Source organism: Micrasema longulum, unplaced genomic scaffold (genome assembly GCF_059751315.1).
Source record: "Micrasema longulum isolate JH-2025_06_02 unplaced genomic scaffold, ASM5975131v1 h1tg001259l, whole genome shotgun sequence".
NCBI classification, from domain to species: Eukaryota; Metazoa; Arthropoda; class Insecta; order Trichoptera; family Brachycentridae; genus Micrasema; species Micrasema longulum.
Genome location: NW_028278446.1, coordinates 459,675 through 485,732, shown reverse-complemented (window position 1 = coordinate 485,732; position 26,058 = coordinate 459,675). Strand labels below are relative to the sequence as shown.

General features: G+C 32.6%; 2 protein-coding genes across 4 annotated transcripts in view; one reads left to right on the top strand and one right to left on the bottom strand.

Annotated features, from left to right (window-relative positions):
* Positions 1 to 3,653: 3,653 nt before the first annotated feature.
* Positions 3,654 to 21,653, top strand: Fign (Fidgetin). Of its 2 annotated transcripts, XM_088234589.1 has the most exons (11): positions 3,654 to 3,993; positions 4,474 to 4,647; positions 5,233 to 5,880; positions 6,228 to 6,343; positions 6,430 to 6,585; positions 7,699 to 7,832; positions 9,707 to 9,821; positions 9,906 to 10,018; positions 11,589 to 11,780; positions 12,891 to 13,021; positions 21,522 to 21,653. In XM_088234589.1, exons 1-10 carry the CDS (start codon positions 3,872 to 3,874, stop codon positions 13,017 to 13,019), a joined length of 1,899 nt encoding a protein of 632 aa, XP_088090715.1. In that variant the 5' UTR covers positions 3,654 to 3,871; the 3' UTR covers positions 13,020 to 13,021; positions 21,522 to 21,653. The 2 variants fall into 2 exon arrangements, with proteins under 2 accessions (XP_088090715.1, XP_088090714.1); XM_088234588.1 differs by lacking the exon at positions 21,522 to 21,653 and having other exon boundaries at positions 12,891 to 13,108.
* The window catches only part of Nipped-B (Nipped-B cohesin loading factor), a 22,191-nt gene continuing 14,508 nt past the window's right edge, over positions 18,376 to 26,058 (bottom strand). For both annotated transcript variants that reach the window (XM_088234586.1, XM_088234587.1), the window contains exons 16-28: positions 25,623 to 25,934; positions 25,232 to 25,373; positions 25,001 to 25,131; positions 24,684 to 24,918; positions 24,452 to 24,606; positions 23,077 to 23,341; positions 22,777 to 22,967; positions 22,472 to 22,671; positions 22,209 to 22,332; positions 21,588 to 21,734; positions 20,790 to 21,001; positions 20,531 to 20,705; positions 18,376 to 20,313 (exon numbers count right to left, since the gene is read on the bottom strand). In XM_088234586.1, the coding sequence (XP_088090712.1) occupies positions 20,191 to 20,313; positions 20,531 to 20,705; positions 20,790 to 21,001; positions 21,588 to 21,734; positions 22,209 to 22,332; positions 22,472 to 22,671; positions 22,777 to 22,967; positions 23,077 to 23,341; positions 24,452 to 24,606; positions 24,684 to 24,918; positions 25,001 to 25,131; positions 25,232 to 25,373; positions 25,623 to 25,934 (2,412 nt within the window). In that variant the 3' untranslated portion in view covers positions 18,376 to 20,190. The remainder of the gene's footprint in view (positions 20,314 to 20,530; positions 20,706 to 20,789; positions 21,002 to 21,587; positions 21,735 to 22,208; positions 22,333 to 22,471; positions 22,672 to 22,776; positions 22,968 to 23,076; positions 23,342 to 24,451; positions 24,607 to 24,683; positions 24,919 to 25,000; positions 25,132 to 25,231; positions 25,374 to 25,622; positions 25,935 to 26,058) is intronic.

Sequence of the window (26,058 nt, the reverse complement as noted above, 5' to 3'; positions counted from 1 at the left end):
TATTAATACGGAGAGAACAAACAAAGATTGTTAGAAATATTTGCTATATATGGAATAACCGCATCACCAATTTAAGTAATTGAAAAATTATCGAGGTATTTCCAACTCAAATCCCTCGAGGCTCTAGTCTAATAAAAAGTAAGAAAATTATACGATTTTGGTAATTCAACGCTATTTTTTCGTAGTCGCGCCATTAAAAAATAAAGTAAATAATCGTTAGATATAAACAAACATTTTCTAAGGTATTTATGATAAAATATACTTGAAAGTTTTATGTATAATAATTCTAATACAATTGCTTTCCGTCGGACACATTACGCCTCTTGAAATTTAGACTATACTCAGGTACATTGTTCCCCACTCATATAAAGACAAAGTATTTGAGCAAAATTTGTTTCAATGATTTAATAAATTTTTTTATATTTATTGATAGGCACCTTATATGTGTCTATGACTTATAATTGAAAAACAGCTCTTAAGTGCGACATATTTTTTATAGGGATATTTATCGTTTATTTCGGCCATTAACAGAGGTCCAAGCATACCTAAAGTAATCCCTTTGTGCTCATTAATTTTGAACTCGTTTTCAAGGATTCGCATTCTGAGATGATTTCTGACCTCGACATTATTTTTGCAAAATGTAGGTGAACAAGATATCTTCATTTTCAATTTCAAAATGTATACCTATACATATTAAATTATTATCATGTAGGTAGTACCTAGGTTTGTACGTACTCGCATTGTGTGGGTGTATTATTTACGTAAATAATTAAGTAAATTGGTATTACTTAAATATATTAAAATAACATTTTACTGCAAAAAGGGCGCTTTGAAGTTCTAAAAAATCCATTACGACCCCATCTGAGTACCAACAATTTTTAATAAATCGGAAAATATTCTAAGCAATCTAAACATAATGTATTTATAATATACCGATGGTTTCAGTTATAATGGAATGACAGCTTGGCATCGAGTTCATTTTATTTAATTATTCACATATTTATTACCTAAGGGCTTGGTTTAATTCATGAACTAGCAAAATTGGTTTGGTACCTGGCTAGGTAAATCGGCTTTCCTATGAAAAAAGTGCGGAAATACAAGTGGTTTAAATATTGGGGGTTGTGGTTATGGCGTTTTTTTTTCCTACCTCTTAACGGTTTGTGGTCCCGCATTAGTGTTGCAGACTCTAGCAGATGTCAGAGGTTTGAGCTTTGAGCCCCGCTCTACCATAACCTTTTTCTAATTTTTTAATATCTATTTGGAAACAAGAGTAATGAATCTATTGATGTCTTTATTGGTGATGATCGTCTGGAGAAAAAAAATAGCACTAAGTACTTGGGACTGTTAGTGGACTCGCAGCTTACTTGGAATGAACATGTTGAGCACGTGAAAGGAAAGATTGTCCCTGTAGCTGGAATACTGTACAGATTTCAGAGAATGCTTCCAGTTTCGCTGCTTCGAGCAATCTATTTTTCTATGGTCCATTCGCATTTATCATACCTATGCTGTGTTTGGGGTTTTGCAACTAAGAGCAAAATTTCTGAGGTGCAGATTATTCAGAATAGAGCGATCAGAAATGTGTTTCACCTACCGTATGATACTCATGTAAGGGACATTTATTTTGAAACAAAAATCATGCCTTTTAGCATGCTTTCCTATTTCGAGATAACTGACACTATCATTAATACTACTCTCGACTCAATGCACAGTAACATAAAGCCAGCTTTCATTGGAGACATCCATCGGTACAGTACTCGATCAAAAAACAATATATATATTGGATCTGTGAAGTCTACGAAGTTTGGTACTAGATTTTTACAATACATAGGTTTCAAGGAATTTAATAAATTGCCACAAAAATTTAAAGTACCTATTTCAAAATATAGAAACAGGACGTGCGAATTGAAGAATTATTTTTTCCAGAAGTACTTTGAATAAATAATGTTAGTTTATAGAGAATGCGCATCTTGAACATATACCTTTTAATATTTTACCGTTTTTGCTTGTATATGTAATTTTTAATACTATTTAAATGTTATTTGCGTTTTTTTCTTTTTATATATTTTTTTTAGCTTGTATACATAATTTCAATACGTTTTTAATAAAAAAAATTTAACCTGTATTGGGTGTGCGCATATTTTGTTAATTAAAAAAAATGATTTTATTTTGTACTAGTTCAGTATGTATATATACATACATGTAATTTTTAAACTTTTTCAATTTTCTTTCCCAGATTGCATAATGTAAACATTATTTTGAATTTATTTCCATGCCTAGTATTCTGTTTATTTTGTTATTTTCAAGTATTTTTCATACCCTTTTTAATTTGTAGTATATCATAATTTTAATTTTTCTGCTTTTGTAAATAATATTATAGTTTAAAATTTAAAAACGTCTTTAAAAAAATTGTTATCTGTATGTCCCTAAATGAGTTTTTTTTTAAAAAAACTCCTTGGGAATATTGTATATAATTATGTATAATATGTTTTCAATATAATAAAAAAATAAAATAATAATAATAAAAATAGGTAGTGTTATTAACGACTAAATAAAAATGGCACAAAAATTGAAATATTTTAATAAATCTTAAAAACGCTATCTAAAATAACGATATATAACGGTGGTGAGAGAATGTATGAGGAGGTGTGTATTACTTTTAAAAAAATACATATGTATAGGTACATGGAATCGCATCGGTATTTTTATGTATTATGGTGCCTGTTACTAGTTGGCGCAGCAAGTTGCTTGCTTAACTTACATGAATTATTGGAATGTGTGATTAAGGGAAAAGAAGATTATCTGTGAAAGGAGTTCCAATTGAGGTTATTGCGAAAATTGCGTAAAACGTAAATACTAAATACCTTATTTCTACACTAACTTCTTCTGCAGGCAGTCTTCTGATCGTAAAAAGCAGGAAACTACTGTGATAGAGAAGGTATCAATAATATGAGTAGATATATATCTACCTTCCAGCGACTTGATTGCTAAATACACACCTTTGTTAAGGTTTGAAAATATGTCGATGCAATTTTATATTAATAAATAAAAATAGGTATACTTTTTAATAATTAATTATCATCCCAGATTGTTTGCTTTTAATTTTAATTTTAATTACTTAAGAAATCAACAAAAAATAGGGTAATTGATCATTCAAATATTTCATTCAACAAAATTTAAGAATACATATGAAAAAAAATGCTAATTGCAAATATTTCATTGTCGGCCGATTTTTTTCAAATGCCTTATTTTCAGAATTTGTTCAGTTTTTAGACAATTACACATATTTTTCCACTTCTGGATATTATTATGATAAAAATATAATACAGTAGAGCTCCGTTTATCTGAACTCTAGGCATCCGGATTACCAAATATCCAGATCGTTATCAGGAAACGAAAAATAAATAAGGACGTTTTTAATTAGAATTTTATTATACAATATCTTTGCTCTACAAAAAGTTTTTAATGTGGATCCATTTTGCTGTATTATTTCAAAAGCAATTAAATCTGTCACTCATTAATCCGGATAATCGAAGTTTTACTGTGCATAATATGTATAATATAGTCTTTTATATTATTCATTATACTTATTTATTTTCTAGTAGGTAAGTAAGTACTGGAAAAACAAGTTCTTACTTTCAATATTATTTTTTACTGATTAAAAAATGGCGGGTTTGTTGAGCGGCCTTTTTGACATAATTTCATAATTTGACATTCGTGACTAGATGAACCATTTGAAAAATTTGAACTTTGCCTGAATCTTGAATCGTTTTGAACAGTTTTTTTAATTTTAATACATCGGCAAGGTCTGGTATCAAATCAAAATTATTTTTAGGTCTAATAAATGTGATTTGTGTTAATAAGAATTGATAAAATGTCCTTCGAAAACTTTTATTTAACTCGTCTTTTTAAAGAAACGAATGAAAACTCGTCAACAGAAGCATGCAGTGCTTTACGGAATTCTCTCGCACGTTTACATACCGAAGGGTTACAGAGGTAATTTATTGTTTAATTCTAAATATGAATAATAAAATACTTTCATTTAAGGATTATAAGCAAACTTAAATGTAAGAATCATTATCCTAAATATGTTTTATCAACAACACTGTGATGGGTGGCATTTCACACCAATTGTTCTTGTTTTCTTCTATGCTATGATAATAATTGTAAGGCATTATTAATCTTTAGAAGTTACCCAGACGTTAATGAAACGAGTAAGACATTTAAAAGTACCTTCATTATGCAAAACAATTGTCACGAAAATAAAACAGTTTTGACTAGAAATCTATGTTTAATTTTAACATATTAAAACCCTGAATTAGGAATATGTAGTTCTACATAATAAACACGGGGCAACTTATAAAAAATAATAATTTTTATAGAACATAACGAGACTCCACCAAGAATTATCATTTAAATATAAACATAATGTTGTGTAAGTTTTCTAATATGCTTATTTTATTCTTATATTTTTAGGTTAAGCAACACATCTAGTAGGCTGATATTAGAGCAAAGGTTGCCAGAATATTCACAACTATTTTCTGACAATTCGGAGGAAAATTCTGTTAATAGTTTGCTGGGGCCCATTGATACACTTCTCAAAGGAAAAATTCAAACAAGACATTGCTCATCGTGGAAAAGCAAGCTGAGGTATATATTATACTAATACCTCTAACATATTACCGAATACAGGAAATCTGTTTAAAATAGTATCATTTATTTTTATTGACATTTATAAATTACTAGACTCTTAAAATAATTATGTTTACGGGCTTTGAATAAATTATTAAAATCCTTTAAGTACATTTTGTAAATTTATTGTGGCCTGATCCACTTACCTAAATAACAGATATTTTTATAACCCCCTAACCTCAATTTTAGAGGCTTGCCAGCAGGTGGGAAGGTGGGAAGGAAAGGATATGGAAGAAAATTATGAAAATATACCACACCACTCAGACCAATTGAGAAAAAAAGGTCATAAGCCCTGTAAATGCCTAAATCCATACTCCTTTCTCAAAAATGTTTTCCCTCTCTGTTGCAACAAATTCAAAAATTAAGTTGTGCCTTTATTTTTCCAAATGAATGTTAATTTACTAATAGCGCGAGCGTATGTGTACTGCTCTCCCATAAATTTAATTAAGTTTTTTTTTAATTTTGTTATTATTATTAGCATTTAACAATGCTCTTATCTTTACGATGTTGATTGTTAAATTATATATCTTTTCTTATTTACAGTTTATCGAAATTTGATGCACTATCTAAAATACAAATAAAATCCGATGAAACAAGCCCATATTGTAATTTAAACAAAAATCTACCATGTAAAAGTGACTCTTATACGGATGCTGATGTGCGTATACTATTAGAAAGAAAAGAACCGATCCGTGAAGAAACTAAGGCAAACATAATGAATATAAACTATTTACATCCTCTAAACAATAAAAGTTATGAACAGCCTAGCTTTAGTAATAATATGACTGTAAATAAAGTGGAATCGCCTTATAATCAGGCTAAAATTTATCAGAATGATACTGCATTTAGACCACAAAGTGAAAATCAGATAAAAAAAGCATTTCAACCTGTTCAAACAAAACCAGCGTTCAAACCAAGTAACAATTTTCAGGCAAATAGTGTTAATAGACCGAAAAATGTGGAAAATGAAACATATTCAAACCCACCTAACAACCTATCTAACATGAATACAAATCCACCTCACCAAAATGCGTTTAGGACAGCGCGCTCTGAACTAATGATACAGAATAAAAAGAAATATGGAAACTCAAATCAAAATTATCAGCAAATCCCTGAAAACAATATGGTTAAACGAAGTCTCGGCACCACAAGATCAGTTCAAAACAAATTTATTCCCCCACTCTCAACAGGGTTAGTTTCAACAGTTATTATTGCAGCGTGATAAAAATAATAATAATGGCCAATCTGATCATTGCATCGTTTTTACCTCAGAGTAACAATACGCTGTCCCTTACGTGTTTGTTGTTTAACCAAAAAGAACGCTATTGTTCTATGCAATTTAGTGAAAAAGCATCTCTATAAGTGGAAGTGAATTATTACTCTGCGGTTTTTATGGTATATCATCTCAAGGCACATACAAATTATGAAGACCATGTAAATAAAGTAAAATGAACGTATGGTTTTTAATTACTATAATTTTTTTTCCCTAAGTTATTCACAGATCTGTTGTTTTAAAATAAATTCACAATTAATTTCAGGAATGAAGAAGTCCCGATGCAGTGTGAGGAAGTCAAAGATGAAAGATTAAAACATATTGATCCAAAAATGGTAGAACTCATCAAAAGTGAAATCATTGATTCAAGCGCTCCCATTGGTATATATTTATGTTACGTAATAATCATTTATCTGATATCTAGTAGGCATGTCAAGGTCGAAATAATAAATTGCCTTAACATATAGGGTGGGACGATATAGCGGGTTTAGAGTTTGCAAAGACAGCCATCCAGGAAGCTGTGGTTTGGCCACTTCTAAGACCAGACATCTTCACAGGACTAAGGAGACCTCCCAAAGGAATCCTGCTCTTTGGCCCCCCCGGGACTGGAAAAACTCTTATAGGTAAAAAATATTTCGTATTAATATTAAATTTATAGTTATTTATCTGGACTAGTATTTACGACTCAATAGCTGCACTGAATAAGAAAATCCAATGGAGTTAAGTCCGCCTCGTTGAGTAGTAGTTGACGCGTTTGTCAACCATTTTCGAGGTTCTGGATTCGATTTCTGGCAGGGTGGATGTGAAATATTGATTCTAAAGATTTTTCAAACTGCAATATTTCATTGTTTCTGAACTGGCACCCGAAGCTTTAGACTGATCACCTTACCTTCATGTAACAGATGATCAAACTACCCTGCATTTAGTTTACCAATGCAATGCCCTATGCACCAGTGGGTGTGGAAAGGGGGACGATGATGTTGTTTATTTGTTTAGTTAAAATACATCATACACAAAAGAAAAACATGTACAAGACTCACTAAGACAATTTATATGGCTTGTTGGCGAAGATTAAAAAAAAAAAACAAAGTAATTACTCGTTTATTTTTCCCTTATCACTTTTGGTAGTTAAGAAGAAAGATTGCCAACAAAGTAACATGAAAGAAAATATTTCAATGTACTTTTGCCATACTTGTTGCATGTTTTCGTGATCACTAAACCGGTAATTTATCTTTTTCTTGAAACAGTCAGTTGTTTTAAACCAAAATGTTAAGGAACTGAATTAATTATACTGCCATCTTAACTAAATAAGAAGCGATGCACTTTCGGGTATTAATCAAATCCTTTATACTTTAACTAATGTCACAAAATGACGAGTGACACCAAATTTTACAAAAATTAATGCGTTTTGATTTGTGATTAGTTCCACTTCTTCTTAATTTCTTGCAATTAGAATTGATCTCTGCTGATGAATTATTTATTAACCCTTCAAGGGTGAGGAGTTTTGTCTTTTACGAACTATTTTTCTAACTGAAAAATTTGCCATTAATTCCACACTGTTTTTTTAACTGTGTCACACCACATACTAAAGAACAAAATATCTTTCGGGGGTGAATGCAACCATATGCACTTAAAAATAGAAGGCGTGAGGATAGTGTTTCGCGACTGTGTCTAATGTGACCATATGGTCATTCTTGTACCTGGGGGTTAAGTTAATTTAATTGAAATTGTTATAGGTAAATGTATCGCTTCTCAATGCTGTGCCACATTCTTTAGTATCAGCGCATCATCACTAACTTCCAAATGGATTGGGGATGGAGAGAAGATGGTTCGAGCGTTGTTTACTGTAGCAAGATGTTACCAGCCAGCTGTTAGTATGCCTTTAAATTTACATTTTGAGAATTTTTGTTTATTGAAGTTTAGTAAAACTTCATTTCGAGTAATCTTAAAAACTTTGTACCTATGTATATAAGAGTACCGGTTTAAAAATGTTTGATAATTTTGAAAGTACTCCTGAGTATAAAAAAACTATTGAAATATTTACAAAGCCTACCATTAACATAATATATAAGGGGTTCGATATCTAGACCAGCGGTTCCTAAAAGGTGTTCCCCGGAACCCTAGGGTGCCATGGAAGGGTCACGGGGGTTCCGAAAGTTAAAGCGTATTATAAGTAAAACTGTAAAAAAATCATTCTTCACATTAAATACGTGCAGTAAAGATTTTTATTTAAAAATACATATATGTCTTTCTTTTCAAGTCGAACATTACCACATGCAAATAATAAGGTGTCGTGGGTCTTAAACTTAGAGTATATACATCTTAGAGTCCGTACTATTCCAAAGTTTGTAAGAAATTTTCAAAAGGGGGCGTGGTCGTATGTTTAGTGAAGACGTCTTTCGTTTCCATATGTTTATAAAACAGGGTTGTCACAAATGCCCGACTCTCGGTAAATTTTTATAGAGATTTGTAGGCAGTACAATGAAAACGTTTATTTTAATATAGTAACAAGTTTCGGCCTCGTAGTGTAATGGTCAGCGCGTTTGGCTACCACGCGAGATGTTTCGGGTTCGATTTCCGACATGTTTGACATGAAATATTTATTTAAAAAAGGTATTTTTGCACTAAAATATTTCATAGTCCCCTGGACGTAATAATAATAATAATAATAATCTGATGCGTAATACTGATCATCTTACCTTCATGTAACAAAAAATATCAAGATACGCTGCGATTGGTGTACCAATGCAGTGCCCTATGCAATATTAGGTGCGGAAAGGGAATGATGATGATGAACAAGTTTACTAAAAACATTTTCAATAAATAAAAGTAAACAATAATAAACATTATAAATGACGTTGTTAGGTACTTAAATTAATTTAATAAACAAATATGCAATTATAATAAAAAGTAAAAATTACAACAAAGTAAATTTATTGATTTTGAAAGATAACTAATTTGGTCAAATGACGTGTATACTAAGGTCTTAAAACACACATTTTTGTCAATTTACTTTTATATTGTCAACATGGGATTCTGCCAAAAAAAGGTAGATCAATATGGGTTCCATAGCAAAAAAAAATTGAAACTGCTGATCTAGACTATCGTTCAAAACAAAACTGTGAAACTCCATCATGAATTCAAAACCAACAAAATTGTTCAAACTGGTTTCTTAAACAAGCAATAAAAAAGTCTTGGGCTTTTTAAGTGTACTTTTAATTGTTTATTTACTGAACAATAGTTTTTTTTTTTTTTTTTTTCACCACAACAGGCCAGGAAGCCCAATGACAGTGGTAAATTACATCACAGAATACCCAGGCTTGAGAAAAATCACATTTGATTTTTGTGTTCTTACCTGGAATCGAAACCGGAACCTTCCGTCTGCGAGTCAAGCATCTTGACCACTACACCACGGAGGCCGCCAAGAAGAAGTTTATCATAGATCACAATGTTACTCTGTGCAACTTAAATATAAAAATGTTTTTTTTTTAAATAAAAATATCACAACATTAATGCAATGCTGTGGGATGGATTATGGTCCCTTTGGATTAGAAAGCCCGAGTTTCGAACTCTTCTCTACCACAAACTATTTTCAAACACTATTATTTATGACTAACCGAATATGGCCCTAAATTAAAGTATTTGCTTAAAATCTTCAAAAATGTAGCGCCCTCTACAGATACGTACATGGTAGATGAAGAAACTATTCAAATGAATCTCTTTACTTCCATCTGACGATTTCAGGTTGTGTTCATTGACGAAATAGATTCACTACTAACTCAGAGGAGCGATGCGGAACATGAAGCAACCAGAAGAATTAAAACAGAATTTTTAGTTCAACTAGATGGTGCTGCCACTGGTAATTACATTTAGATTGTGTGCTTTCTGCAGTTCCATTCCTCGATGACTTGAAATCCAATTTTAAACCGTGAAACCTTTGTAGGTGATGAAGATAGATTTTTGGTAATAGGGGCAACCAATAGACCACAGGAATTAGATGAAGCAGCGAGAAGAAGATTAGTCAAACGATTATACATCCCTTTACCTGACATCAAGGTTTGAATCCATTTTTATTTTGTAGAATTTTTCATTTATTTTATTTTATTTTACATATATGTATGCGAGAGGTAAACTACGGTAACTCCAAATATGATTATATTAAGTTATTAATATGTCAAAACCAAATTTTTCATCCTCTATTATGAGGTGTGATGCGTAGTAATGATGAGTAGTGATGCAACAGACCTCTGCTTCTGCTTCTCTTTGCGCATTTTTGACATCTGTTTCCGCAACTTTAATGACGGAAATTTGAACAGAACTCTACGCGCGGGAGGGGTGTTCCAGGCGTTCCAGCCAACCACGAGCGAGCCGGACGTTTGCTTCTGGCACTTATCGCAACGCGTTTATTTACATCCTTTTTTAATTTCATTAAACGCCGCGATGTGAATGTAAACTCGTAATATTTTGTGTTTTTGTTTGTTATAGTAATTCATCGTCGCGTGTGTAACGTAAGTGCATTTATGATATCAAAAATAAGTCGGGTTTAGAACTATTTTGTTGAAATTGATGATCTAACAGCCAGATTTAAACTATGCCGAACTCAAATTGAGAATGAAGTCCAAACTACGTCATTATAAATGATGAATTCATCATTACTAATTTTAGAATCCACGCTAAGTATAAATGAAGACCAGAAAGACTCGATTACAAATAACGAGAATGACAATCTTTTTTTGGAGGCACAGTCACAACTTCAGGAGTACAAAAAAGAAAAACGATTGCCTTTACATTGAAATTAAATTCATACAAATATACTAATATTTTGCCATTAGTATGCCAATATTTATCAGCTCCTTCCAGCAGCGTCGCCAGTGAGTAATTATTTAGCGGGGTTGGTCTTGTATATGAAAAACATTGGAACAGATTGTTAGGTGTAAAAGCAACCAAACTACCTTTCATAAAATATAACTTTTATTAAATGTACAAAAATACAATAATAAAATTACAAAAATGACTGAATAAAAAAGGCTTAAAAATTGAATGTTTGGGTAAATCATAAGAATGCATATATTTTTTTTTAATATTCGGACCAAATCTATACCTACCTACCCGTCCTTCCCATTTCCTAGCGCACTCCATGTAACAATAATTCTATGTGTGAGTGCCGAACAAACATTTTATTATCAGTACAAAATCTAACATTAACGAGTGAAGTGCTTTACTAATATTTCCCCAAGCGTGCTGTGCCTGCGTCATTTTAGACCGCCAGATCCATCCAGACAAGCTATGCCAGCGTCTTCTGACCGCCAGCTTCACCAGGGTTTCAACACTCCTCACGCCTCATCCATCAGCAGGTTAATGGAGTTGCGCAACCTTCCTTCCCTAACAATACAGTCCATTTACTAAATTTTCCTCCTCCTCACACCTCGTCCACTCCTCAACAAATATAAAGTTGTATTTTTTTAAATTAATACGTTTGTATTATTCAATAGAGAAATTATGTATATACCTAATTATGTTACAATTTTTTAAAAGCTATCATAATCATACAATATTATGCAGCATATTCATCTCACGAATTTCATTAGTATACTTAGTTATCCAAAAAACAATTCTTTTACCACAGGCCCGCCAGCAAATTGTAAATCGCCTCATGAGCACTGAGCGACATTCCTTAACAGAAGAAGACATGCGCCGAGTAGCGCAATTGGCAGAAGGTTTCTCGGGAGCCGATATGAGATCTCTCTGCTCCGAGGCTGCACTGGGCCCCATCAGGGCTGTGCCCCTTTCGCAAATAACCAATATTCAGTGTGATCAGGTCAATATTTATGTATTTTTATTACAAAGTTTTGGAAAACATTGCCCGAGAAAGAGGGACCTTAGTTGTTATTGCTTGTGATTAAAACGACAAATAAAACAAACTCTGAGTGGAGAACAATAAGATAGGATACCATTAATACATATTATTGATAATGTGCATAAAGAATTTGCTTCAATGCACAAATTAACTGTGGATTAGGGAACAATAATGATAAATATGTTCCATGTAATATTGTACAATAAAATTATTGTGAGTTAAATATCGTGGGTATACTGGCAAAAAGCTTTAACTCTCAAATCCCTGTTTTGAGAAATCAAGCATTTAAGTTTTGTTCCAATTTTACTATTTTATATCTTATTTAAATATAGTAAGATGTTAAGTGCTCATTTAAGAACATGTGTATAATTTTTCTGTTTCTTAATTTTATATTAAGTAAATATTAAGTTATTTAAAGCTTTTAGCCTAAATAAAATACCGGGTATACGACTTAACCTTAAATTTATTTTTAAAACCACAGACATATGACATTTAAAATGACTTATTGTATTTTGCCAGTTTGTAGAGCATTAGAAACTTTACAAAACTGCATCTTTAAGTCGAATCCGCATATTTTTGAGTTGACGTTTTTTGCCAGTATACCCACGATATTAAATATCAACGGTCCCTATGCATACTATCGAAACTGCATTTTGCCAGGTTTACAGGAAAGCAAAAATAAAGCTTGATATTTTTTAAAGAATCTATCAGATACTGTAGAGTTGCCAAACACGTGTTTGTTGCATATTTTGGAAGTTTAGTTAAAACCAAGCAGAAATTTCTAAAAAAAGTTTATGTGCATTTATTCTGCCATATTAGAAATAAGATTGAAATAAGTATTTTTTTCGTTCAACAGACACATGTTTGGTAATTCTATAGTATCTGATAGCTTCTTAATGAAATATCGAGCTTTGTTTTTGCTGTCCTGTAAATGCAGTTTACGTAGGAACCGTCAATATAATGAGCCTCTTTTTCATTTCAAGACTTTTTATTGCTATTTGTTAAATATGCTAATATGCCATAGCATATTTCATAAATTTAGTTTGTAATATCTTTAATATTTCATTCCAGGTAAGGCCTGTCAGTATCGATGATTTCCAAAATGCTCTTTCCCGAGTAAGGCCCAGCGTATCTGGTAATGATTTGGAGCATTATATTGTATGGGACAAAACATATGGCTCTGGATCTAATCATACGTAAATGTTTGTGCAGACTTCTTAAATTTTTTCCTTTATTTTAACCAGTGATGCTGTTGTATGAATCTAGATTTTAAATAAACTTAAAATTAATATTCTCTTGTTTAATGTTTATAAAATATTTTTAAAAGAAAACTTTTACACTACAAAAAAAAACATTTTTACTGTGCATATAAAAAAATATATGTAAATAAGATGCCATCTGTCATAGAACTTTTTGTAACATAATATATAATATGGGGGCTTACAGAATATTGCTTTATATTCCACAAAATGTTGGTAAAATCATCTTATTTGTATACAGGTGTTCTTTAAACCCTGTCACATCCGAAACCACGGTGATTAGTACGGGCAAGAAAACGTATTAGCATATTTAAAAAAAAACAAATAGTTGCTTACTTCTTGTTGCAGGGGAGAAGCGAGGGGGGCGTAGCCATGCAGTTGATGGTGTATCAGACTCCCCCTCCCCCCTCCTCGTTTTTCCTCTGCAGAAGTAAGCAATCATTTGTTTTTTAAATATTTTATTTTTTAAGATTTTAGTCATTTAAAAAAATTATTTTAATGTGCCAATGTCTTCTAGCTCATACTGATAATCGTGGTTTCGGATGTGACAGGGTTTAAAGAACAACCTGTATATAAAGTGTGACATAAAATTGGGAAATTATTGATTTTTATACAAACTACAATACAATACAATTGTTACATAGATGGCACTCATACTTTCTATGGAAATGTTATATCTGAAAAATTAATATTTTACAATTTATTTTTTATTTTATCAATGTCATTTATGTCGAAAAATATTTTTAAAATCTTCTTTCAAATGAATACATATGTTGTATATATAATACATAATTATTCGGGAAAATGATTTAAGTATTTGAAAGTTAAAAAAAATCACCAGTCATCGTTATTTTGTATATTATTTTAAAAGATCACGACAAACTAGGTTAGTTAGATTACTTTGTCGTGCTCATGTATTAAATATAATTTCAAAAGTTTTATTATGATTTTATAATTCGTAAAAAACATTCTTAAGACCTCGAGGTTGTGTACCCCAAATGACAAGATTGTAGTTAAATCCTTTGGAGTAATCTGACTGGAAGGAAATAGTTACATTGGACTGTTGGAGACCCCCTTTCACTATCTCTACTGTAGCATTCTGAGTTCCTCCGTACTCGGCAGCCATTATGTATGAAATGTTGACACCGGGACCCTCGAATATTATTGTCCTTCCGATAGCTCCACCGGTTATTGAACCAGTAGAAATAGTCCTCCTAAAATATCCGTAATTTAGTTTATCACATACTGTAAAATGGATTCATTGTGGGCCAATCTATTGAAGGTGAAATAGCTAAGTATCTTGGTACAAAATCGGGTAAGCTATGTTCACATATGAAGAGCATACGGCTAAAACGGGCTCATTGCATTTGAGATACAATTAACGCAATTTTCTTCTCCTGAATGAGTTCAACAATATGAAATATCAAAAACTAACAAAACGTGGCTCCCTGCCTTTTAAATTGTAGGAAACAAATATGGGGTCACGGCTGGGAAAAAATCATTCAAAAACGATTGCCGCAGCAAATTTATTTTTGTCATTTCAAGGAGTTTTTAAAAAAAATAATAAAGTAGACGTTTGTGTTTCTTTTCAAATTTACCTGACTTATTTATGGTCTTCGATTGGATAAAAAACACATAATGTTATGTATGTATAAGCAAATGAATTTGAAGCTGAAAAAAATCTGATTAATTAGTAGATTTTCTGTTTCCTGCCAATTTATCTAATCCTTGAAATTTAAGTCAATAAAATCTTAATTATTCGTAGTATGTAAACTCAATTTGAAAAAAAAACATTATTTGTCTTGTTAATGTTAGTTAATTTTCAGGAGGGAAGTTAACCATGTATTTACAGTGGCAATGTACACAGGCACTTTTGACAGATTACAAGACTAGTGTTGTGACATTTTTTTTTTCTTTTGATTTTCACTACCAATATTTAAATTTTGGGCTATTTTTCTTCAAATTGTGTGAATAGAAACAGGTTTCCATATTAACGACTAACTAGCTATCACCTAAAAAATATTTTCTATTAACACTGCACCCTGTACGATATTTATGGTATTGAAAAAGCGGTGTATTTATTTACTTTATCTAGGCCCCGATTACAATGAGAAGTTAACACTTATCTTCAATTCCATCTACAAAGTAAAATTGAGTTTTTGTATGAAAAGCAGAATATGCATACATTATTGTCTTTTAAACAGTACGAAGGTTTTCACGGTCACTGTTATCAATTTGTTTTTTTTTTGGGTGACACTGTGTGTGTTGGATTTGTTCCGACGTTTCAGCCACCATTGCCTGCGATGGCTCCCTGAGCCATGAGGGTAAACTGAGTGTTTTGTAGAAAAAAATATGTAAACACATTTATTTATTACATCATTAAACAAGTATTAGTAATTTGTACCGTGTCGCATTCGGCAGTAGGCACATTTCTATTCATTTAAATTCTATTTATTACAAAAGTGGCTATTTTAGATTTCAAAGTGAAATTTATGAACAAATAGAAGGAGTAGCCATGGGTTCTCCACTTTCGCCAGTGATAGCGAATTTCTTCATGGAAAGATTAAAATCTTCAAAGATACAGCATTGGATACGGCAACTTTATTACCCAAAGTGTGGCTCCTCAGCTCTATGTAGACGATATCTTTGCAGTCTGGCCACATGGGATGAATGAACTGAATATTTTTCTAGAAAACAAATTCATTACACCCCCTAATAAAGTTCACAATGGAACTAAAAACTAATGACTCTCTTCCATTCTTAGATGTTGAAGTAAAAAGAAAATCAAATGGCAATTTTGGGCATATGGTGTATAGAAAACCAACCCATACGAATCGATACCTACACGCTGATTCACATCATCATCCAGCCCAAAAACGAGGATTAATAAATATATTGTGTTAACAATGTTACAGAAGAGCGACACAAATATGCAGATTCCGAAAAGGGGGAAGAGGTCAACAAAATTACAGTTGCGTTGGAGCGTAATGGATATAAGAAGCAGCAAATTAACAACATTATTAAATCGCAGGCTACAAAGAAGAACAAGGAAGAAGATATTACCAGAGAAACTGCATACCTACCATATGTACAGAATGTTACTGACAGGGTAGCCAAAGTGCTGAAAAAACATAATGTTGGAACAACGTTTGGGACAGTGAGAAAAATAAAGAACAATTTCTTGAACCCAAAATATAAGAATCCCCTGGAAACGGAAGCTGTTTATAAACTATGTTGCCAAGGATGTGGTAAAGTGTACATAGGACAAACAGGGCGCACAGCAAAGAAAAGAATTGACGAACACATCCTGACAAATCTGCAATAGCGGAACACTTTATAGACACCTGTCATTTTTTCGCTCAGTTTACCCTGAAGATGGCTCCTGCAATGGTGGCCGAAACGTCGGAACAAATTCAACACACACGGTATCACCCAAAAAAGAAACAAATTGATGTTTAATTATATGTTACCGACAAAAATACTTTAAATGTTCATATGCAATAAACTTATTTTTATACACAAATATTAGTTTTTCTTTATAGACAGTCGAAGATAACTCTGTTAACTTCCCATTGTGATCAGGGCCCTGGTCATTCAACAGGAATACATAAAATACAAGGTAAGACAAAAATAATACAAAAGAAAAAGTTATGATATGCCTCCCACAATAATTATAGGATGAAACAGATAGTAACAGTAATAACTATCTACAATTATTAAAATGGTAATAATTGTTTTAATAGCAAATCTGTTCTAGAACTGATTAGATTAACTTGGGAGTGCTATCTTCTAACATACTGAATTGTACTATGGATCCACAATACACAATAATCGTGAGTGAAATGGTGATTTTTGACAGTATTTTGTGCGTAACACGACGCATACGTGACATGTACAACCCGGCTCACGCCGCTGGTTACCATCAATAAGAATAATAAAATCATTTGTTTCTAAAATAAAAATATTTTATTTGAGGGGGGGCATAGAAGCAATCGACTTACAGCGATTTGGCAAAAATTGATAAAAACTTATGAATCATAATTTCAATTAAATTATAAACTTTTTTATACATCTTCTAGAATATAAATTAAAATGAGAATTTAATTGTTTAAACTAAAAAATATAGTTGCTTCTGAAAAATATTTAAATTGTAAATTTTCACATTGCTGCATTTGCTTTCAATGTTATAAGATTGCTGTTTTGCATCTTAAAGTTTCTGTTTTTGCTCCTAACTTTTATAACTGAACATCACAGCGTGCGTACACACCATTTATTTTTCCCCAGCAATGTCAAGACAAAATTGTTTGCTCTGGCAATCATGATGGACAATGTCGAATTATAGCTTCAGCAGTACGTCAGTATTGCAGTGACTGCAACAATAAAGTACGGCATTCGTTCCTTATATTTAGCTGGCAATATTTATGGAACTTCATGAGCGTGCAAACCTCAAAAGTACCTTCTTACATCGCCGGGAATGTAATAAATTCTGGATGAGGTGAAATCATACAGAACACTTAGAGTTAAGAAAAATCATATTGGAATATTGTGAATTGGCATTACAGTCATTGCCACCAGGTAGAATTTGAATTTTGTATTACATAATATATATATATATATATTTTTTAATATATGTAATAATAAATAACACATGTTTAATTTTTTTTAAATACTTACTCATTTAATAATTTATCAAAAATTCCAATAGATCCAATGAGTAAATTTGAAGATGGGGGACATTCCTTAACTTGTATTTCTTCACTCAGCACTTGGGAAAATGTAAAAACAGCAAAACATATTAGCGCTAACCTTGTTACTATATTATTCATATTGACGAGTGTCGCCTATTGCGATCAGAGAAACAATAAGCTTACTAAATTTCTTGTGGATTATTTTTGATAAACATTAATTTAAATGATAAAAAATAAGTACATTTGTATTCAGATAAGATTTTTTTAACCTTCAAGATATCAACATTAGTTTCCATTAGGTTCATAAAAATATTACATTTGTGTCATAAACTGTGTTTTTCCATTTTTTAAATTCAGCATGATGGATTAAGAAACTTGGCTGGATGCCACATGTAAATTTGAAAGTGTTGAATGTCCATTCACATCTTGCACAATCTTCCCTCCAGATGATACATTAGCACATAATAATGTTCGGTTAAACTGCGTATTCGGATCGAGTTAAAAAAAGTCAGGATCATGTGTAACCATATATTTCATATAATTACAAAAAATATGTAATAGGCCAGAGAAAGGTAAAAATAAATTTCAATAATGAAAAAATACAAGAAATATTTTAATTGAAAAATTTATTATAATTTAAATAATGATCAAATGATTTATTTTTCTATTATTTGTTCCGATTGAAAAATACATGGATGTTTTTATTTACAATCTGATCTAATCGTGTTGCGCTTAGGATAAAATATATCCTGAAAACAGCCTTGTCACTCAATTCTCGCGTTTCATAATGATTATATGAAATGTGAAACTGGGAGTAAAATAGTCCAGCAATATAATGCATTTTCATTAACTAAACTTGTAAACTTAAAATGAAATAATAAGTGGTCCTCCAAAACCTTTGATTAGTCAAAAATTAATAAATCGATCGAGTTACTTTCCATTTTACATTGCACTAAGTTGTACAGCAAAATACCACCAATAAAGAACAATCAATTATTTTGCATACATTGAAATACTTTCTAAGTTTAAAAAAATATTTACGATATCCAAAGTCTTTTGAAACGTTAATTAACTACTGGAAATATTTTCACAAATAGAATCACATTTTCACCCCAAGAAGCAAAAATATGAACTTATGTACACGCTGTATATTGCACTGTGCACGTCTCAAGTTGTCGCGTGAAAATACAATGCAAAATGTCACTTTACAAATGATGTAGCTCTGGGAAAGTGCAACCGAAAAGTGGAGATTTGTGACAAGTGGCAATAGGTGTCTTATTCCACTAACATTACAACTGTAACCGCTAAACCTTTCCCGACACTATTTATCAGTACGCACGAGTTAATCAATACTCGCAAGATAAGCGTTTCCACTAATTTCCACTCTTTGAATTCAAATCTTCAACATAAAATATTATGATCTATTCAAACCGAAAAATGTGATTATACATATTATTTACAAATCGAGGTTAAACTGTACAAGTCAAAACGATGTTCAATTATAATACCCAGAACTAAAGTAGCCCACATACAGTTCTGTTTGTCCTAAAATATGAAACTGATAGTGAACATAATTAAGTATATACAATAAAGTATTAAAGCTGATGCTATAAGAGAAAACAACAACTTGTCCGTGGGAATAAGTGGAATACGCTGTTTTACTTAATATATCTAGAACATTAAAATACACCGCAATAAATTAAGGTTAGACAATGGGAAATGATAACTACATACAATGTTTTCAACTTCACATAAAAAATATACATACGTACAACACTTATAAGTTAGTATGTCCACATTATTCCAAGTCCCCGGTGCCACTATGCCACTATGCCACAAGCCCGCACAATTTATCTGCCTGTTTATAATTTCCTAAATATATTTGATCCTTCGGAACGATTGGAATTAATATTAATTTTTCTCTGACACGCTATAATTTTTCCCATAATTATTAGCTCTTTCAATAAGACGTATGTTGTTATTATTCCATCGCCTTTATCGATTAAGAAAATAAATATTTCGAGAATAGCTAAGCATTATTGCGTAGAAAATATATGTACTATAACGACGATACATTTTAGATTTTTCTTCATTATTAACTTAAATAAAATTACGTTAGAAATTATAAATAAAATACGAACAGCGACAGATGAAAACCACGAAATAACACTCGATCCATCCGTGGACTGAGCCACTCATAATGTTCACCTCGTCTAGTTTTCTTTACTCAATTCTATACAACACTCGCGCATTTTATCTTTACAGGCGCATTTACACCAACCACAGCAAAACCCAGACTACCGATATAATCTACCGTCTCGACACTAGGTTTACTTCACAGTGTTTACACACAATTCCCTAACGTGTCTTGTTCCACATGATCCGACACAACGTTTTATCACTTTAGTGGTCGGAGGCCCTCCACTACGTGGTGGGGGGCGCAGGGGGTGCGGCGGGGGCTCCCGCTGGGGTTGCTGCGGGAACAGCGAGGACTACATCATCATCTTCCTCTTCTTCGGGATCAAACTTAAGCATTAATTGCTTAAACTGAAAACAAAATTAATTCATTTTAATCTTCAGAGAAAGATATTATGTAAATGTATTATTAACTTCAGAAAACACGTAAATCCATTCATCAGTAGTGGTAGTTGGTTTGGCATACACTTTTTGCATACCTAGACACTCGTTAAACGCTCATTTAATAAATATAGAATCATATTGAATCGGAAACTAAGTACATAATAATAAGACATCAATTATTTACCTCAAGATACTGATTAATAAGATCTTTTCTTCCTTCTTCGTCAAGTTCCTTAGTACTTTCCGCTTCCTTCAGTTTGGTGATAGTGGCTTTGGGATTAAACTTAGCGTTAGATTTTCTATTCACTGCCTTTTCGTAAACTTTCGCCCCTTCGGATGGCGAATATTGCGATATTTTTCTGCAGAGAAAAAAATTAGAGAATTTTAATAGAATATTACATAGTATTTTGTTACATGGAATTCTATTAAAATTGAATACTTACGCATCAGTGAGACCATAGGTAGCTTTAAGGTGCTGCTTGAGGACTAGAAGTAGCAAGCAGCCCTGCGCTGTAGCCAGGCAGGTGCGGAGTGACAAGGTGTCGGAGGGTACCCTTCCTAACAGAGCTTCGGCATCGTCTTCTTCCTCCTCCTCCTCTTCCAGCACTCCCGGATCCACGGCGGCATCCTGCACCACTTGCAGAGGGATCAGCCCCTACAAAACGCCGGATATGAATAGTATTAATTTAAAAAAATTATGTAGGTACAGAGATATTTCAACTGAAAGTTGAGAAGGGAATATTGATGTTTAAGCTTGCAACCGGTTATCGGCTGGTTTAAATGATCATTTTACATGCATATTTTGTATCATTTGTTTAGCATAAACAGAATGGTGAAAGTTAAATATCGCTAGCCCAAAGAAACGGTGAAATAAACCCGAAATTTCCGATTTTGAGATACACATGCAAATATGTTAATAGATGAAATAAATTAACGTTTTCAAACAATAAAATATTGAAGCGAGATAATTAACCTATGAGAAAATATAGTAATCATAATATACTTCAAATAATTTAATTCAGTCAGACCCTTTGCACACCTCAAAGTCCGATTATCTCCGAATATGTTCTTCAGAGATATCTCACTGTTGCTTTGGGCTAGCAATATACACAATATAAAGTGTAAAGTGTCGTGCCTTTACAGGCATTTACATGCAGACTTTTTTTCCTTTTTAGACAAACATCTCTCTGTTGAGAGCACAGAAACAGCAATTTTGTTACCTGAGTGGTGCAATTTCTTACCTCTCGAAAAAGTTGCAGCAAATTAGATCCTGAAGTTGATATGATGATATCGATGTGATGAATTATAAAAAGCGGTTCATCTTGAACCTGGTAAGGGAAGTATGCTAAGTTGTCTGATAAATACAGCATCTGTGCCAGAGGAGTTTTCTGAAATTACAAATGCAAATAACCAACGGAGAAATTCACTACCAAATGACAATTTTATGTGTTTTATTTCATTTTTGCACCACTACAAATCAATAGATTCGATATCAGCCGCAAATTACAGAACCATAATACTAAATCATAAGAAACACGAATTTAACATTAGAGGGAAGCACCTTAGTTAACCACAGAGGCTACCTCGGGAGGATAGGTCAATATTTTGTTAAAATTTTCATCAGAAAAGTTTGAATAGTGATTAACGAACACATTACATGCGAGTATTATAAAGATAATGTAAATTTTTTCATTCACTCAATCAAAATTTTACATTGCTTATGGCCACCGTAACTGAAAATAATTGGCAACAAATTAAACTTTTAATATTTAGAAAACTTTTACAGTATTATGTAATATCAAGTTTTGAAAAAAAAAACTTTTAGTGAAACAAAAACATAAGAAATCCATTACTATACTTACCGCATGTTCATCAAATTGTTTTAAAATAGATAATGCAAGCGCTCTCCTTTGGGGTTTAGTACCTCTAAGTAATGAATATAAAAACCCATTTAAAGCAGTAGGATATTCATCGTGTTCTTTGACTCTGTAAAGTCAAATGTATAACATATTAAAATAAAGATAATTAAGTACAAATATTCTTTTTCTTTATTATGAATAAGTACAAATAACTGTAAATAATAATAAATAAGATCGATTAATGTAACTGATGAAGATAAAATTACCTATATCCATGAATAATTCCAAAATTTTTAGAACTCTCCTGCAATATTTTTTGCAATTCGTAAGATAATTTGATTCCAAGTTGTGACTTCATATGAATGAAACCCGGATATTTCTTATCGATCTCCTGGAGTTGTTTATCTGCAGTGTGAGAGACAGTGACTTCCATGTCCGTACTCATTGAAATTAAATAAGGTACAATCTGAAAAATTACCATTCATTATTCGTGGTAGATGATATCATGTATTAAAATTGAAAGCGATAATTTCACAGTTGAAAAAATGAGCAACGTTGAATCATTTTCTACCTGAACTGGGTGAACGAGACCCTGGGCTAAAACAAGTTGTATGACTTTCATGGCGCTTGTTCGCACAACGGTACTCGTATGAAGAAAGGATCCTAGAATTTCTCTCAGATACAGTTGAATGACTGTGGATGCCATACCTGATGACACGTCACCCATTTCCTTCAAGTTTTCTTGTTTCGATGTCTTTGACCCTGAAATAAAACGTTTATTTATATTTTGTCACTTCATTACATAAATATTAATAAACCCTCATAGGTGTTTAAATAAATTCAATTCAATATACAACTGATTTATACTCACATTCCTTGTCTTGTCTTATCATCCTCTGTTCTTCTTCCAATAAATACATTTCAATATTCTTAAGCACTTCAGCCTTCATGTCCAGCGATGAAAGGTCGGAAGTGAGCAAGTAGTGGTAGTAGTCCTTTAGTTCGGGCAGCAGCATGAACTCGTAGTGGCGAACACACACGGAGCCAACAGACTTGAGGGTGTGGGCCTGGAAGTCCTCATCATCCAGGTTCAGAAAAAACATCATCGTTTGGAACACCTGGTCTTTGATATCCGGCTGCAATTTATTACATTGTTGGTAAATCAGAAATAACAAAATGGCGATGTTTGAACCCAAATACAGTAAAACCTCATTTTTATGTTTTCCCGCTTTTTACACCAACATTATTATTATTATTATATTCACTTTAAGCGAGCAGCTTAAAGCTGATATGCTTAGATCTATTTTAACAAAAGTTAGTTGTTTGCGCACTTTAACTTCTCTGAAACAAATCTAGTCCATTTTTTAATCCATTGAGACTACACATTGAGATCAGCTCGTGTGGCAGCTTATTCCAACCATCGACAACACTATTGCTCAGGAAATGCTTCCGTGGATTTAGATTGAATCTCGTTTTCTCCAGCCTGAGACCGTGGCCTCGAAGACAACCATCTTGTTTAAGCTTGAACATAGAATCCAAATTTGGGTGACTATAGTGACTGTTGAGTATCTTGTATGCCTCTATCAGGTCACCCCCTTCTCCTGCAGCGTTGTGAGACTGGGAGTTTCTAGTCTCTCCACATATGGAAGCCGTTTTAGGCTTGGCGACAACTTTGTAGCTCGTCTTTGGACTCTTTCCAAGTTGATGTCCTTAACAAAATAGGGATTCCATATCTGAAACCCGTATTCGAGAGTAGGTCTGATATAAGATTTGTATATTTTTAGTAGCATATTCGGTGTTATATATGTTCAGGTTCCATTTTTCTTCATACACCCATAAAAATATTCCCCTCAATTAACGTTTTTTACGTTTTTCATCATGCAGGTTTTACATTTTAAAAAATTCAAAATTCATTTGATGTGTCAAAAAAGCCTAATTTATGTCAACATAAAAACGATACTGCACGCCACCACGTGTACCCAAACTATTTTATGAAATAATTAATAAAATAGTACTGCAAAACACCCAGCGGGTTCTGCATTCCTAAAATTATTCCATTCCAGCTTCGGACGGTATCTATAAACTTATGCACATTCATGCACTTATGATTGCTTTCTTTCATTTCGCGCGACAAAGAGACGCAAGTGAGAGAGAAATTTAGCTTAGATCTATTGGTCACCACCAACGGAAGTTATTAAATTGTTTTGATTGACTGTGAATTAGTGCAAGAAATTAGTGTTACTTACCGGAAGTCCGACAATAACATTTGGATCGGTAAAATCAAAATGCCTTAGAAGCAGACCGACAATGAATAGCGCTCGTCGAAACTGCGGCCGTCTATGTGTTGTTCTCATCATTTCCGGATTAGTTTGCCACCCTGTTTTCCATTGCACTAGGACACCTTAAAATAATAACACGCATAATAGTACCGATGAAGAATGAGTACAGAAATTTTATAGATCAAATTATGATTCTTACCGTGATACTTTTGAAAAACATCTCTAATTAGTTTATAATTCTTTGTTACATTATTGACAATGGACCCTAAACACGAGAGACAACTAGCTATAACTATTTGGCCGTGCTGCAGTATCAGTTTTACTGAATCCTCCTCCAGCTGGGCCAGGAATGGTTCACTGGGGTGTTCCATAAGAGGTACGACTAATTCTAGAGTGGATGCTACGCAGCTAATGATTTGTTGGTCGCTGGCCGTCTGTAAAACACAAACACATTATGTAATTAATTGTCTATTCAATTAGCAACTTTACAGACCATATCATATCAAAGAGACTTACTTGGCATTTTAAACTAAGATAAGGTTGAAGTGTGAGAGCGTGGTTAACCAAAAGCTGCGGTCTTATTTTTGCAAACAAATGTAATGTACTTAAACACGCCACCAAGCGTTGTGAATTTTCCTGCCCGCCGCCTGAAAAATTGATTAAAATTATTATAGCTGTAATTTTACTAAACCTTAGATTGCACTTTGTAATTCAATATGTGTGTGTAATAATACAAAGCGCAACTACCTTCCGGTAATGTGTTCTCTTCTAGCCTTAGAAGATTTTCTATTAAACAATCGACAATTTGTTGACACGATAAGAGAAGGGACTTGGGAGGATTAAAATTAATTTTAGTTGAATCGTCTTTGTCTTCTTTTGGTTTGAATAACTGTGGATAAAAATAATTCATTCATAAAAAGGTTTTTTTTTATATAAAGCGTGTTTAAAAACTAATTACTACTAATTTTTAGTCACGTAAAAGTTTTAATTTTATTTTAAGTTAAATTTAGAATTATAATAATCTTGAAAACCATTCAAAAGTTTCGACAGTATATATTTTTAAAAATTAGAGTAGAAGTCGAAATCTGCACAGTACAATTAAGTTTCAAAAGTTTTAAGTAATGCAAGATGAACATACACTTTGAAGTAGCTGTTGAAACCATTCCAAACCGATGTCCCTAGAAGACAGAACTACATCGGTGATATTGAGCACCTTCCTCGTGAGGGGATCCGAGGTTGGGTCGGCGTGCCTGTTGATGGAAGACACGGGACATGGACTGAACCACATATTCTGGAAAACCTCCATCACCAACTTACGGATGCCCTCCTCATCGTTGACTCTCCGTATCATTTTGACACATATTTCTGGTATTTTAGGGAACTCTGGGCACTCTATACAAATATCCTTTAATATTTTAATTACCCTTTTTCTTACTGAAACACCCGTATCCTGGGAAAAGAAAGTAAATATAATCAGAAATCATTATGCAGCTTGCTTCATTAGAAAGGTAGCAACGCCGAATAATATACAGTCGAACTCGGTTATAACGATCACGGAAATAGTGAGATCTCGG

What these genes read in the sequence shown, in the direction of transcription:
- Fign (XM_088234589.1), top strand. Translation starts at nt 3,872, where the DNA reads ATGTCCTTCGAAAACTTTTATTTAACTCGTCTTTTTAAAGAAACGAAT. An exon ending in CATACCGAAGGGTTACAGAG is followed by an intron (nt 3,994 to 4,473) that starts GTAATTTATTGT and finishes TTATATTTTTAG; the next exon opens with GTTAAGCAACACATCTAGTA. An exon ending in GACTGGAAAAACTCTTATAG is followed by an intron (nt 6,586 to 7,698) that starts GTAAAAAATATT and finishes AAATTGTTATAG; the next exon opens with GTAAATGTATCGCTTCTCAA.